Source organism: Oncorhynchus mykiss, chromosome 3 (genome assembly GCF_013265735.2).
Source record: "Oncorhynchus mykiss isolate Arlee chromosome 3, USDA_OmykA_1.1, whole genome shotgun sequence".
Classification (NCBI taxonomy): domain Eukaryota; kingdom Metazoa; phylum Chordata; class Actinopteri; order Salmoniformes; family Salmonidae; genus Oncorhynchus; species Oncorhynchus mykiss.
Genome location: NC_048567.1, coordinates 28,211,142 through 28,225,717, shown reverse-complemented (window position 1 = coordinate 28,225,717; position 14,576 = coordinate 28,211,142). Strand labels below are relative to the sequence as shown.

The following is a 14,576-nucleotide window of genomic DNA, read 5'->3' as shown; positions in this document are numbered from 1 at the left end:
ACAGAGTGTAGCAGAGGTGTAAAGAGGGGGAGGTGGGGGGGCAATGCAAATAGTCTGGGTAGCCATTTGATTAGATGTTCAGGAGTCTTATGGTTTGGCGGTAGAAGCTTTTTAGAAGACTGTGATGACACTATGGTGTTGAAGGCTGAGCTGTTGTCAATTAATAACATTCTCACATAGGTGTTCCTTTTGTCCAGGTGGGAAAGGGCAGTGTGGAGTGCAATAGAGATTGCATCATCTGTGGATCTGTTGGGGCGGTATGCAAATTGGAGTGGGTCTAGGGTTTCTGGGATGATGGTGTTGATGTGAGCCATGACCAGCCTTTCAAAGCACTTCATGGCTACAGACGTGAGTGCTATGGGTCGGTAGTCATTTAGGCAGGTTACCTTAGTGTTCTTGGGCACAGGCACTATGGTGGTCTGCATGTTGGTATTACAGACTCAGACAGGGAGAGGTTGAAAATGTCAGTGAAGACACTGGCCAGTTGGTCAGCTCATGCTCGCAGTACACGTCCTGGTAATCTGTCTGGCCCTGCGGCCTTGTGAATGTTGACCTGTTTAAAGGTCTTACTCACATCGGCTGTGGAGAGAGTGATCACAGTCCTCCGGAACAGCTGGTGCCTCTAAGCAAGCATAGAAGAAGTTTAGCTTGTCTGATAGGCTCATGTCACTGGGCAGCTCTCGGCTGTGCTTCCCTTTGTAGTCTGTAATGGTTTGCAAGCGCTGCCACATCCAGTGCTGCCACATCCAACGAGTGTCAGAGCCGGTGCAGTATGATTTGATCTTAATCCTATATTGACGCTTTGACTATTTGATGGTTCGTCAGAGGGCATTGCAGGATTTCTTATAAGCTTCTGGGTTAGAGTCCCACTCCTTGAAAGTTGCAGCTCTACTCTTTAGCTCAGTGCGGATGCTGCCTGTAATCCATGACTTCTGGTTGGGGTATGTACGTACGGCGAGGGAGAGCTTTGTATGCGTCTTTGTGTGTGGAGTAAACGTTGTCCAGAGTTTTTTTTTTCTTCTTTTTTTTTCTTCCCCTGGTTGCACATGTAACATGCTGATAGAAATTTGGTAAAACGGATATAAGTTTCCCTGCATTAAAGTCCCAGGCTAGTAGGAGCGCCGCCTCTGGGTGAGTGTTTTCTTGTTTGCTTATGGTGGAATACAGCTCATTCAATGCTGTCTTAGTGCCAGCTTCTGACTGTGGTGGTATGTTAATAACAGCTACGAAAAATACAGATGAAAACTCTCTAGGTAGATAGTGTGTTTATCATGAGACACTCTACCTCAGCTGAGCAATGGCTCGAGACTTCCTTATATATTGTACACCAGCCGTTATTTACAAAAATACATAGTACGCCGCGCTTTGCCTTACCAGACGCAGCTGTTCTATCCTGTCAGTATAGCGTGTAACCAGCCAGCTGTATGTTGACAGTGTCATCGTTCAGCCACGACTCCATGAAGCATAAAATGTTACCGTTTTTAATGTCCTGTTGGTAGTTTAATCTTTTGCGTAGCTCGTCGATTTTATTCTCCAAAGATTGCACGTTTGCTAGCAGAATAGAGGGAAGTGGGGGTTTATTCGATCGCCTATGAATTCTCAGAAGGCAGCCCGCACTTTGGCCCCTTTTTCTCCACCTCCTCATTACGCAAATCGCGGGGCCTGTTCCCGAGGAAGCAATATATCCTTTGCGTCAGGCTCGTCAGAGTCGTGAAAGGAAAAAACTATTCTGCTAGTCCGTGGTGAGTAATCACAGTCCTGACATCTTATTTTTGGTCATAAGAGACGGTAGCGGCAACATTATGTACAAAATAAAGAAAACAATAAGTTACAAACAACGCAAATAAACAAACAAAAAAACACAATCGGTCCGGGACGCATTAAACGTCTGCCTTCCTCTCCGATGCCATCAAAATGACGCCAACAGAGATGGTCGCCTCGCTTCGCGTTCTTCTATGCAGTATTTGTTTTTTTATGTATTATTTCTTACATTGTTACCTCAGGAAATCTGAAGTATTATTACATACAGCCTGGAATAACTATTGGATATAAGAGCAACGTCAACTTACCAACATTACGACCAGGAATACAACTTTCCCGAAGCGGATCCTCTGTTCGGACCACCACCCAGGACAATGGATCTGATCCCAGTAGGCGACCCAAAACAACGGCACCACATAAGGGGCAGACGGAGCGGTCTTCTGGTCAGGCTCCGTAGACGGGCACATTGCTCACTGCTCCTGAGTATACTACTTGCCAATGTCCAGTCTCTTGACAACAAGGTAGATGAAATTCGAGCAAGGGTTGCCTTCCAGAGAGACAGATTGTAACATTCTCTGTTTCATGGAAACATGGCTCACTTGGGATATGTTATCAGAGTCGGTACAGCCACCCGGTTTCTTCACGCATCGCACCAACAGAAACAAACATCTCTCTGGTAAGAAGAAGGGCATGGGGTATATGCCTTATGATTAACGACTCGTGGTGTCATCATAACAACATACTTGAACTCAAGTCCTTTTGTTCATCTGACCTAGAATTCCTTACAATCAAATGCCAACCATGTAATCTACCAAGAGAATCGATTCTAATCACAGCTGTGTCAGACAGAAACTAAAAGAGGAAACGCCCGTACTCATGTCTGTTCAACCCTGGTCCGACCAATCGGATTCCACGCTTCAAGATTGCTTCGATCACGTGGACTGGGATTTGCTCCGGATAGCCTCAGACAACAACATTGACGCATATGCTGACTCGGTGAGTGAGTGACTATTAAAACCGTCCCTTACCAGAAACCGTGGATTGATGGCAGCATTCGCGCAAAACTGAAAGCGCGTACCACTGTATTTAATCGTGGCAAGGCAACCGGAAACATAACCGAATACAAACAGTGTAGCTATTCCCTCCGCAAGGCAATCAAACAAGCTAAGCATCCGAATAGAGACAAAGTAGAGTCGCAATTCAACGGCTCAAACACGAGACGTATGTGACAGGGTCTAAAGTCAATCACGGATTACGAAAGAAAACCAGCCCAGTCGCAGACACCAACTTCTTGCTCCCAGACAAATTAAACAGCTTCTTTGCTCGCTTTTAGGACAATTCAGTGCCACTGACACGGTCCGCTACCAAAACGTGTGGGTTCTCCTTCACTGTGGCCAACGTGAGTAAAACATTAAAACGTGTTAACCCTCGCAAGGCTGCTGGCCCAGACGGCATCCGTAGCCGTGTCCCCAGAGCATGCGTAGACCAGCTGGCTGGTGTGTTCACGGACATATTCAATCAATCCCTATCCCAGTCTGCTGTGCCCACATGCTTCAAGAGGGCCACCATTGTTCCTGTCTCCAAGAAAGCTAAGGTAACTCAGCTAAACGACTCTCACCCCGTAGCACTCACTTCTGTCATCATGAAGTGCTTTGAAAGGCTAGTCAAGGATCATATCACCACCATCCTACCTGATACCCTAGACCCACTCCAATTTGCCTACCGCTCCAATAGGTCCACAGATGACGCAATCGCAATCATACTGCCCTAATCCATCTGGAAAAGAGGAATACCGATGTAAGAATGCTGTTCATTGACTACAGCTCAGCATTTAACACCATAGTACCCTCCAAACGCGTCATTAAGCTCGAGACCCTGGGTCTCGACCCCGCCCTGTGCAACTGGGTCCTGGACATTCTGACGGGCAGCCCCCAGATGGTGAGGGTAGGAAGCAACATCTCCACCCTGCTGATCCTCAACAATGGGGCCCCACAAGGGTGCGTTCTCAGCCCCCTCCTGTGCTCCCTGTTCACCCACGACTGCGTGGCCATGCATGCCTCCAACTCAATCATCAAGTTTGCAGACGACACTACAGTAATAGGCTTGATTAGCAACAACGACAAGACAGCCTACAGGGAGGAGGTGAGGGCCCTCAGAGTGTGGTGTCAGGAAAATAACATCACACTCAACGTCAACAAAACAAAGGAGATGATCGTGTACTTCAGGAAACAGCAGAGTGAGCACCCCCTTATCCACATCGACGGGACAGTAGTGGAGAAGGTGGAAAGTTTTAAGTTCCTCGGCGTACACATCACGGACAATCTGAAATGGTCCACCCACACAGACAGTGTGGTGAAGAAGACGCAACAGTGCCTCTTCAACCTCAGGAGACTGAAGAAATTTGGCATGTCACCGAAAACACGCAAACTTTTACAGATGCACAATTGAGAACATCCTGTTGGGCTGTATCACCACCTGGTACGGCAACTGCTCCTCCCACAACCATAAGGCTCTCCAGAGGTTAGTGCGGTCTGCACAACGCATCACCGGGGGTGAACTACCTGCCCTCCATGACACCTACACCACCCGATGTCACAGGAAGGCCAAAAATATTATTTAGGACAACAACCACCCGAGCCACTGCCTATTCACCCCGCAATCATCCAGAAGGCGAGGTCAGTACAGGTGCATCAAAGCTGGGACCGAGAGACTGAAAACAGCTTCTATATCAAGGCCATCAGACTGTTAAACAGCCATCACTAACATTGAGTGGCTGCTGCCAACATACTGACTCAAATCTCTAGCCACTTTAATAATTAATAATTGGATGTAATACATGAATCACCAGTCACTTTAAACAATGCCACTTTATATATTGATTGCATACCCAACATTACTCATCTCATATGTATATACTGTGCTCTATACCATCTACTGCATCTTGCCTATGCCGCACGGCCATCACTCATCCATATGACTATTTGATCTTACAGCTTGGCTCAGTAGTGTGAAAAGGTTATACGAGTCCTCAACCTATGTCCTTGTTACGGTATTCATACGAAGCCCTAAAGGCCTCTTCACATTTAAATAACAATGGCTAACTGAACGTTAACACCTTCTCACAGAGTAATTGTTTTGATTATGCAGTGGCTCTTCACAAGTCCTGTCAGCCCTAGCTATGGAAACACAATTTCCCTAGTATAACATAACGGTGTATACACTAGTGAAACACTGGTGTTACAGTCGAAAAGTACCTCTCCACAAAGTAACCCTCCACCTGGTAGGCTCCATCAGCACTGGGAGGCTCCCAGGTGAGGAAGACATAGTCCTTTTGTACATCAGAAACCTTCAGGCCCAGAGGAGAGCCTGGACCACCGGACACTACTGCAGACGCATCTGAGTAGGGGAGGGAATGGGGAAGGCGTGAGAAGAGGGGAGGAAGGGGGAGAGAGACAGCAACACAATTAGACCAAACCAAATCATGAGAAAACAGAAAGATAATTACTTGGAAATTGGAAAGAATTTATTTTAAAAAACAGAACAAACTAGAATGCTATCTGGCCCTAAACAGAATACCTGACTACTGTGACTGACACAAAATTAAGGAAATCTTTGACTATGTACAGACTCAGTGAGCATAGCCTTGCTATTGAGAAAGGCCGCCGAAGGCAGACCTAGCTCTCAAGAGAAGACAGACCATGTACACTGCCCACAAAATGAGGTGGAAACTGAGCTGCCAAATGTATGACCATATTAGAGACACATTTCCCTCAGATTACACAGACCCGCAAAGATTTAGCAAAAAACGACTCCAATTTTGATAAATTCCTGTATCTATTGGGTGAAATACCACAGTGTACAATCACAGCAGCAATATTTGTGACCTGTTGCCACAAGAAAAGGTCAACCAGTGAAGAACAAACACCATTTAACAGCCAAACCTATATTTACTATTTTCTCTTTTGTACTTTAACAATTTGAACATCATTACAAAACTGCATATATATATAATACGACATTTGAAATGTCTTTATTATTTTGGAACTAGTGTGTAATGTTTACTGTTTTGTTTATTTCGCTTTAGTTTATTATTTATTTCACTTGGTTTGGCAATATAAACATATGTTTCCCATGCAAATAAAGCCCCTTAAATTGAAATTGAATGAAAAGGCTGGAGAGGGAGAGGACACGGAGAGAAGGAGAGGGAGACAGGGACATGGAGAGAAACGCAGAGGGAAATAGAGATGGGAAAAAGGAGAGGGAGAGAGGGACACGGAGAGAAGGAGAGAGAGACAGGGACATGGAGAGAAACGCAGAGGGAAATAGAGATGGAAAAAAAGGAGAGGGAGAGAGGGAGGATTAAAAGCCAGCAAGGTAATGTAATCCACAGCAGTTCAATTAAACCCTCCCACGATGTCTGTCTGGGGCAGCCATGTGAAAGCAAGGTGCGTTGTCTGGAGGTAAGATTAACAGGTCCTCAAATCTGCATTAGTTATAAAGACAGCACAAAGGAGAGCACTAAACAGAGACTCAGAAAAATAGAGAGAGAGAGATAGAGACAGAGAGATAGGAGAGAGAGAGAAGGAACGAGGGAATTATGTTAAGAGGATTAAAGAGATAAGATGTGACATGTTTTAGACCCGCTTTCTATTCTCTGAGGCTTGAGAGACTGTTGCTTTGGCACCAACACAAGAGTAGGGAAATGTCAGGCAAAATGTCTTTCCAACCTTCTTACAGTTTATGCATGCAGGTGTGAGACATTGAAGTTGGAATCCATTGCGGTGAAACTGCCGTTTGCGATATTACAACAACCAAATACATCATTGCACGTGCCATAGAACAGCGGAGTAGGTACTGTGATTTTATTTTAACACGCCGCTGGATGGGCATCTCTTCCGTTTGTTAAACAAAACAATAACAAATGTGCCGTGGGCGACCAGTGGCGCTATTTCACTTTTCCTAGATCTCAGCTTTAAGGCCGTGACCAATTGCCTAGGTATCAGTATGACTGTTCATAAATGTCCTTGCGGTCAAATGTCAGACATCTCACTATTTTGACGTATTCTATTGAGACCATGTTGAACTAGTAAACACCCTCAGTCTGTCATTTTACTTTGCTGTACTCGGTGGTGAAGAGGTCCCTCTGTGTGTCTCTCTCCCTCTGCCCTCCCTCCCTCCCTCCCTCCCTCCATCTCTCCCTCTGATAAGCTAAAAGACTTAACCAAACATGGCCCTTGTCTCTTCTCTCTTACCACCCATTTGTAATGCAAATTCAGAAAGAAAAAATCCACTTCCACTTCCACTCCCTAATGACTCTAACTCCAGCAGGAGTTAAGGACCAAGATTTTTTAATAAGACAGAAAATACAATGCAGTGCAATGGTTGTTAATTATATTGAGGTCTTACTCTGGCTGGGAGTTTGCAGTGGTGGGGATGAGGGAGAGAGGAGGGACAAGGGGGTGGGGAGGTGTGGGTGACTGGAGTCATGAGACATTCAGTGGACGTGACTGTGAAGTGATTGTGAATCTGGTGGGTTTCAAGTAAGTGTGGAAGTGTTAGGTTTGTTTCGAAACACACTACTGCTAAACCCAACCACAGACACCTGTGGGACCCAGACGTATCTCAAGGCCTCCAGGCAACTTTGGGAAGAAGCGACTTGTAATTGTAGTGTTGGCTAGTTGCTTGAAGATCATAACATGTCAGCTGGCAGCTGCCTTGCTCTTGGCATTGTGTTTTCTTATTATTGCCTTAATGTTGGTATAGTGCCCCTGCTGGCACCAAAATCCCACCACTGCCACCGAAGTAATGGTGGCCACATTTTCACCAGAAAAACTAGAAACACTCCAAACTCAAGAGCTGCTATTGTGAATGTTATAGGGAATATGCAACCTCACACCAGACCCACAGATACACACAAAACATCCCAGAACCTACCTTTGACAAAAATGTAGGCTTTATGCTCTTTGACCCCCTCCCAGGTACGCAGACGCACCATGTACATGCCCTCCTGCTCCTTGTGCACGCCCTTCAGGGTGAGGGAAGTGGAGCGAAGGGCGGTCTGAAGCTCCACCCTGCTGGACTGGCGCAGTTGAACTCCTGTGGGAGGGAGGTGGCATTCCTGTGTGCGGGTCCTACTTCATTTATACCAGTTTTCTTGGGCCCAGCACCCTCTCGCAAGTGACGTGCATCAGAATAATACAAAGAAGCTGAGGCAACAAAAAACAGCCCACTGGGCACACATTGGTTCAATCAATGTCATTTCCACGTCATTTCTGTTGAACGAACGTGGAATAGATGTTGAATTGACATCTGTGCCCAGTGGGAAGGCTCTTGGAGATTCACCTGAATTAACACTGAGTGTACAAAGCATTAGGAACACTTGCTCTATCCATGACATAGACTGAGGTAAATCCAGGTGAAAGCTATGATCCCTAATTGGTGTCACTTGTTAAATACACTTCAATCAGTGTAGATGAAGGGCAGGAGACAGGTTAAAGAAATATTTTTAACCCTTGAGACAATTGAAACATGGATTGTGTATGTTTGCCATTCAGATAGTCAATGGGCAAGACAAAAGATTTAAGTGCCTTTGAAAGGGGTATGGTAGTAGTTGCCAGGCACACCGATTTGAGTGTGTCAAGAACTGCAACGCTGCTGGGTTTTTCACGCTCAACATTTTCCCATGTGTAGCAAGAATGGTCCACCACCCAAAGGACATCCAGCCAACTTGACGCAAATGTGGGAAACATTGGAGTCAACATGGGCCAGCGTCCCTGTGGAACGCTTTCGACACCTTGTAGAGTTTATGCCACGACGAATTAAGGCTGTTCTGAGGGTGAAAGGGGAACTAAATTTAAGGAAGGTGTTCTTAATGTTTTGTACACTCAGTGTATAAAGTATGGCATGTATACAGTTCAGATGATACAACCAACAATGCCAATGCCAGTTGATATTGGGTAAGGATTCATACTAGCCTGGTCCCAGATCTGTTTGTAGTGTCTTGCCAACTCCTGTAGTCATTGTCCATAAGAGTTGACAAGACCGCACAAACGTAACAGACAAAGCTAATATCCACTTCCACTCACCATCTCTGAACCAGGCCACGTCCTGTTGGAAGGGCAGCAGGGCCGAAGAGAAGGCACACTGCAGGGTCAGATTCTCCCCCTCTTTCGCCCAGGTCGGAGGGAAGCTGAACTCAAACAGAGCCTCCCGCTCCATCATTGCAACTACAGAGAAAAGAGGAGGAAGATGGGTGGGGGGAGGAGGAGGAAGAGTAAGACGAAAAGAAAGAGGGAAAGGGAGGTGGAGGTGGGAACGTTGGGGCGAAGAAGAGGAGGAGAAGGCAAAAAGAAGAAGAGAAATAAGCAAGAACAAACATATAGATGGGGAAATAATCTCGTTTTCCCAACATCTCCAGCCTCATGATGACGTTATGTCAGATGAAGTTGAGATTTGCCATCAGCGTACTATGGAGGACACTAGTGTGATCCCATTATTCTCAGCAAGCAATGAGTAAGTAACAAGCTTTGCTCTCCCTCAGATTCTCTCACTTGTGGCAGCAGAGTGAAAATGCACAAAGCAAAGAGGAACCTTAATTAACTGGACGAAGGCCCAGATACGCCAACTGGCCTGTATTAGTAATGGAAGGGGGGATATTTTTCATCTTCAGGAATGCATGCACGCACGCACACAAGCACAAAGGACACACACACAGACTTACTCCCTCTCTCGCACACATGCACCCTTGTTCCTGAAAAGGCCTCCCTCACAAGGGGGTAAACATGGGATTAATGAGAGACATGCGATTGAGAGAAACATTTGACAATTTCTGAAAAGGTTTTGAGAGACATTATATGTATTTAGACCCCTTGACTTTTTCCACATTTTGTGATGTTACAGCCTTATTCTAAAATAGATTAAATGCATTGTTTTACTCATCAATCTACACACAACACCCCATAATGAAAACAGGTTTACATTTATTTTTTTAAATACGTATTTACACAAGTATTCAGACCCTTTGCTATTAGACACAGGTGCATCCTGTTTCCATTGATCATCCTTGAAATGTTCCTACAACAAGACTGGAATCGACCTGTGGCAAATTCAATTGATTGGACATGATTTGGAAAGGCATACACCTGTTCATATAAGGTCCCACAGTTGGCAGTGCATGTCAGAGCAAAAACCAAGCCACAAGGTCGAAAGAATTGTCCGTAGAGCACCAAGACAGAATTGTGTCAAGGCACAGATCTGGGGAAGGCTACCAAACAATTTCTGCAGCATTGACGGTCCCCAAGAACACAGTGGCCTCCATCATTCTTAAATGGAAGAAGTTTGGAAACACCAAGACCCTTCCTAGAGCTGGCCGCCCAGCCAAACTGAGCAATCGGGGGAGAAGGGCCTTGGTCAGGGAGGTGACCAAGAATGCGATGGTCATTCTGACAGAGCTCTGGAGTTCCTCTGTGGAAATGGGAGAACCTTCCAGAAGGACAACCATCTCTGCAGCACTCCACTAATCAGGCCTTTATGGTAGAGTGGCCAGACAGAAGCCACTCCTCAGTAAAAGGCACATGACAGCCCGATTGGAGTTTACCAAAAGGCACCTAAAGACTCTCAGACCATGAGAAACAAGATTCTCTGGTCTGATGAAACCAAGATTGAACTCATTGGCCTGAATGCCAAGCTTCATATCTGGAAGAAACCTGGCACCCTCCCCATGGTGAAGCATGGTGGTGCCAGCATTATGCTGTGGGCATGTTTTTCAGTGGTAGGGACTGGGAAACTAGTCAGGATCGAGACGAAGATGAACGGAACAAAGTACAGAGAGATCCTTGATGAAAACCTGCTCCAGAACGCTCAGGACCTCAGACTGGGGTGAAAGTTCACCTTCCAACAGGTCAACGACCCTAAGCACACAGCCAAGACAACGCAGGAGTGGCTTCGGGACAAGTCTCTGAATGTCCTTGAGTGGCCCAGCCAGAGCCCGGTCTTGAACCCGATCGAACATCTCTGAAGAGACCTGAAAGTAGCTGTGGAGCGACGCTCCCCATCCCACCTGACAGAGGTTCAGAGGATCTGAAGAGAAGAATGTGTGCCAAGCTTATACCGTCATACCCAAGAAGACTCAAGGCTGTAATCGCTGCCAAAGGTGCTTCAACAAAGTACTGATTAAAGGGTCTGAATACTTACAGTGCCTTGCGAAAGTATTCGGCCCCCTTGAACTTTGCGACCTTTTGCCACATTTCAGGCTTCAAACATAAAGATATAAAACTGTATTTTTTTGTGAAGAATCAACAACAAGTGGGACACAATCATGAAGTGGAACGACATTTATTGGATATTTCAAACTTTTTTAACAAATCAAAAACTGAAAAATTGGGCGTGCAAAATTATTCAGCCCCTTTAAGTTAATACTTTGTAGCGCCACCTTTTGCTGCGATTACAGCTGTAAGTCGCTTGGGGTATGTCTCTATCAGTTTTGCACATCGAGAGACTGAAATGTTTTCCCATTCCTCCTTGCAAAACAGCTCGAGCTCAGTGAGGTTGGATGGAGAGCATTTGTGAACAGCAGTTTTCAGTTCTTTCCACAGATTCTCGATTGGATTCAGGTCTGGACTTTGACTTGGCCATTCTAACACCTGGATATGTTTATTTTTGAACCATTCCATTGTAGATTTTGCTTTATGTTTTGGATCATTGTCTTGTTGGAAGACAAATCTCCGTCCCAGTCTCAGGTCTTTTGCAAACTCCATCAGGTTTTCTTCCAGAATGGTCCTGTATTTGGCTCCATCCATCTTCCCATCAATTTTAACCATCTTCCCTGTCCCTGCTGAAGAAAAGCAGGCCCAAACCATGATGCTGCCACCACCATGTTTGACAGTGGTGATGGTGTGTTCAGGGTGATGAGCTGTGTTGCTTTTACGCCAAACATAACGTCTTGCAAGTTCAATTTTGGTTTCATCTGACCAGAGCACCTTCTTCCACATGTTTGGTGTGTCTCCCAGGTGGCTTGTGGCAAACTTTAAACAACACTTTTTATGGATATCTTTAAGAAATGGCTTTCTTCTTGCCACTCTTCCATAAAGGCCAGATTTGTGCAATATACGACTGATTGTTGTCCTATGGACAGAGTCTCCCACCTCAGCTGTAGATCTCTGCAGTTCATCCAGAGTGATCATGGGCCTCTTGGCTGCATCTCTGATCAGTCTTCTCCTTGTATGAGCTGAACGTTTAGAGGGACGGCCAGGTCTTGGTAGATTTGCAGTGGTCTGATACTCCTTCCATTTCAATATTATCGATTGCACAGTGCTCCTTGGGATGTTTAAAGCTTGGGAAATCTTTTTGTATCCAAATCCGGCTTTAAACTTCTTCACAACAGTATCTCGGACCTGCCTGGTGTGTTCCTTGTTCTTCATGATGCTCTCTGCGCTTTTAACGGACCTCTGAGACTATCACAGTGCAGGTGCATTTATACGGAGACTTGATTACACACAGGTGGATTGTATTTATCATCATTAGTCATTTAGGTCAACATTGGATCATTCAGAGATCCTCACTGAACTTCTGGAGAGAGTTTGCTGCACTGAAAGTAAAGGGGCTGAATAATTTTGCACGCCCAATTTTTCAGTTTTTGATTTGTTAAAAAAGTTTGAAATATCCAATAAATGTCGTTCCACTTCATGATTGTGTCCCACTTGTTGTTGATTCTTCACAAAAAAATACAATTTTATATCTTTATGTTTGAAGCCTGAAATGTGGCAAAAGGTCGCAAAGTTCAAGGGGGCCGAATACTTTCGCAAGGCACTGTATGTAAATGTGATATTTCCATTTTTTTATGTTTTTGCTTTGTTATTGTGGGGTATTATTTATTTATAATCAATTTTAAATAACAAATCAAAATGTGGAAAAAGTTGAGGGGTCTGAATACTTTCCGAATGCACTACATGAATTATTAACTATTTTCAAAACGCTATATCCACAATTGTTTCACATTTGTGTTTTTTCGTCCTAAATGATTGCTTATGGGTACCTTCATATGTGTGTAAAATATTACTGTTCTCAGATTTTAGATGAGTATGAATGTTTTTATTGTTTTGCAAAACGCTATACATCCACTTTGTAGCTTGAATGGAATGTTTGTATCCTGTATAGTTTACTGTGATATGTAGTTGTCTCACCTAGCTATCTTAAGATAAATGCACTTACTCTAAGTCACTCTGGATACGAGCATATGCTAAATGACTAAAATGTCAAATGTAAATGTTTTATATACAGATCTCATATTACTGTATTGATTAATGTTTTTAAAAACATGTTTTGAATATTGTATGTGTCATATGTACAGTAATTTAGAAACAATTGAGTTTTTTTGTTACATTTGACTGTGTAAAACCTATCAGTACTAATTACATATCTTGAGAGTGAGACGGATGTATAGCATTTAGCAAAAAAAACATGATTATTTGTCTCTTTGAAACAAAACAATCAAGTGATAGATTTGAAACAAATACATGTCTGTCACTGAACAACCCCATGCCGTGCTTAAATAGTGAAAAACACACCAATCTCTTTCACAATGTATTTTAAACAACAAAAGCTCATTTACAAACATGAAACTCTTCCTTTTCGGAGCTCCCCTTTTCCGTCGACAGATAAGACTGAAAACTACCAGGCCTTGTCAGATCCCATTCCCACCAACAGATCTGAAAGGTTGCCGACGTGTTTCCATAATGATCTTTGTCTAAATAACAGACCAGGACAGTCACTTGGATGCGCATCAATTTAATAACTCCCCATCTCTCCCCATCAATCTCTCTGTTTCAGTCATTCCCTGCATGTCTCCGTCATGATTATGATAAATGTGCTGGGGTTGCCCTTTGTTCTAGGGAGTAATCCACATCGGCTAATAGTATCCGTCTCCCTGCTCCACATGACAAAATGAGGTCTCAGCACCACACTAATGTCATTCTGCTATTCAAATCCCATTTTCTCCTCAGCCAGTGTGTATGGATGGCATTACATGCTGATAAAGCTTCATTTGGAATGATTGCTATTTCGTTTCAAACATGCAGAGGACACCACTGTCTGAGTCCATTGATTGTGACTTGCACACCACTTTAAACAGTCTGTGATACAGCGAGTTTGTTATTGTCAATAACAGTTTGATCCAGTTGTGTGTGATGCTGACACGATCTAGGAAGAGCAAGTCATTTACTAAGGCAACAGAGCAGTGCTAAACAATCTATATAAATAAGCTGTTGGTTATTAGTCAGTGTCTAATCACTACTCTGCATGGTCTCCCTGTGGGTGCAACCAGCCTCTCTACTTGCTCAAACTCTGGAGAATGGCTTAGGAGCATTATACATATAGGCCAAGCTGCCAGCAAAAGTGAACAAATTGCACACTCTCTCTCTGTGCTGAAATATACATGACTCTGACTGGCGCTGAAATGGCAGCGATTTGTTCACCTACCCCTCCCATTCAACCTCTTCATATACAGGCACACACACACACACACACACACACACACACACACGACACACACACACGACACACACACACACACACACACGACACACACACACACACACAAACGACACACACACACGACACACACACACACACACACACACGACACACACTCCGATGAACCATAAGCATCCCCTTGCCATTCAATCCATCCTTGTATCCAGTCAGCCAAACCATTTCAGAGCACATGCAGCAGAGCCTCAGAGTTGTCAGTGTCTTCAAAGGCTCAGTCTTAGCGGAAGAGACGAGAGTGAACTTCAAAAGGCGGCAGAGAAATTAAAAAG

The 14,576-nt window shown here is 44.4% G+C and overlaps 1 protein-coding gene across 2 annotated transcripts in view; it reads right to left on the bottom strand.

The window, feature by feature from the left end:
- The window catches only part of myom3 (myomesin 3), a 78,182-nt gene that overhangs the window by 28,304 nt on the left and 35,302 nt on the right, over positions 1 to 14,576 (bottom strand). For both annotated transcript variants that reach the window (XR_005042478.1, XM_021595286.2), the window contains exons 9-11: positions 8,847 to 8,987; positions 7,696 to 7,857; positions 5,016 to 5,157 (exon numbers count right to left, since the gene is read on the bottom strand). Coding sequence is in view for 1 of the 2 variants with exons in the window: in XM_021595286.2 (XP_021450961.2) it covers positions 5,016 to 5,157; positions 7,696 to 7,857; positions 8,847 to 8,987 (445 nt within the window). In the remaining variant the exon portion in view is untranslated. The remainder of the gene's footprint in view (positions 1 to 5,015; positions 5,158 to 7,695; positions 7,858 to 8,846; positions 8,988 to 14,576) is intronic.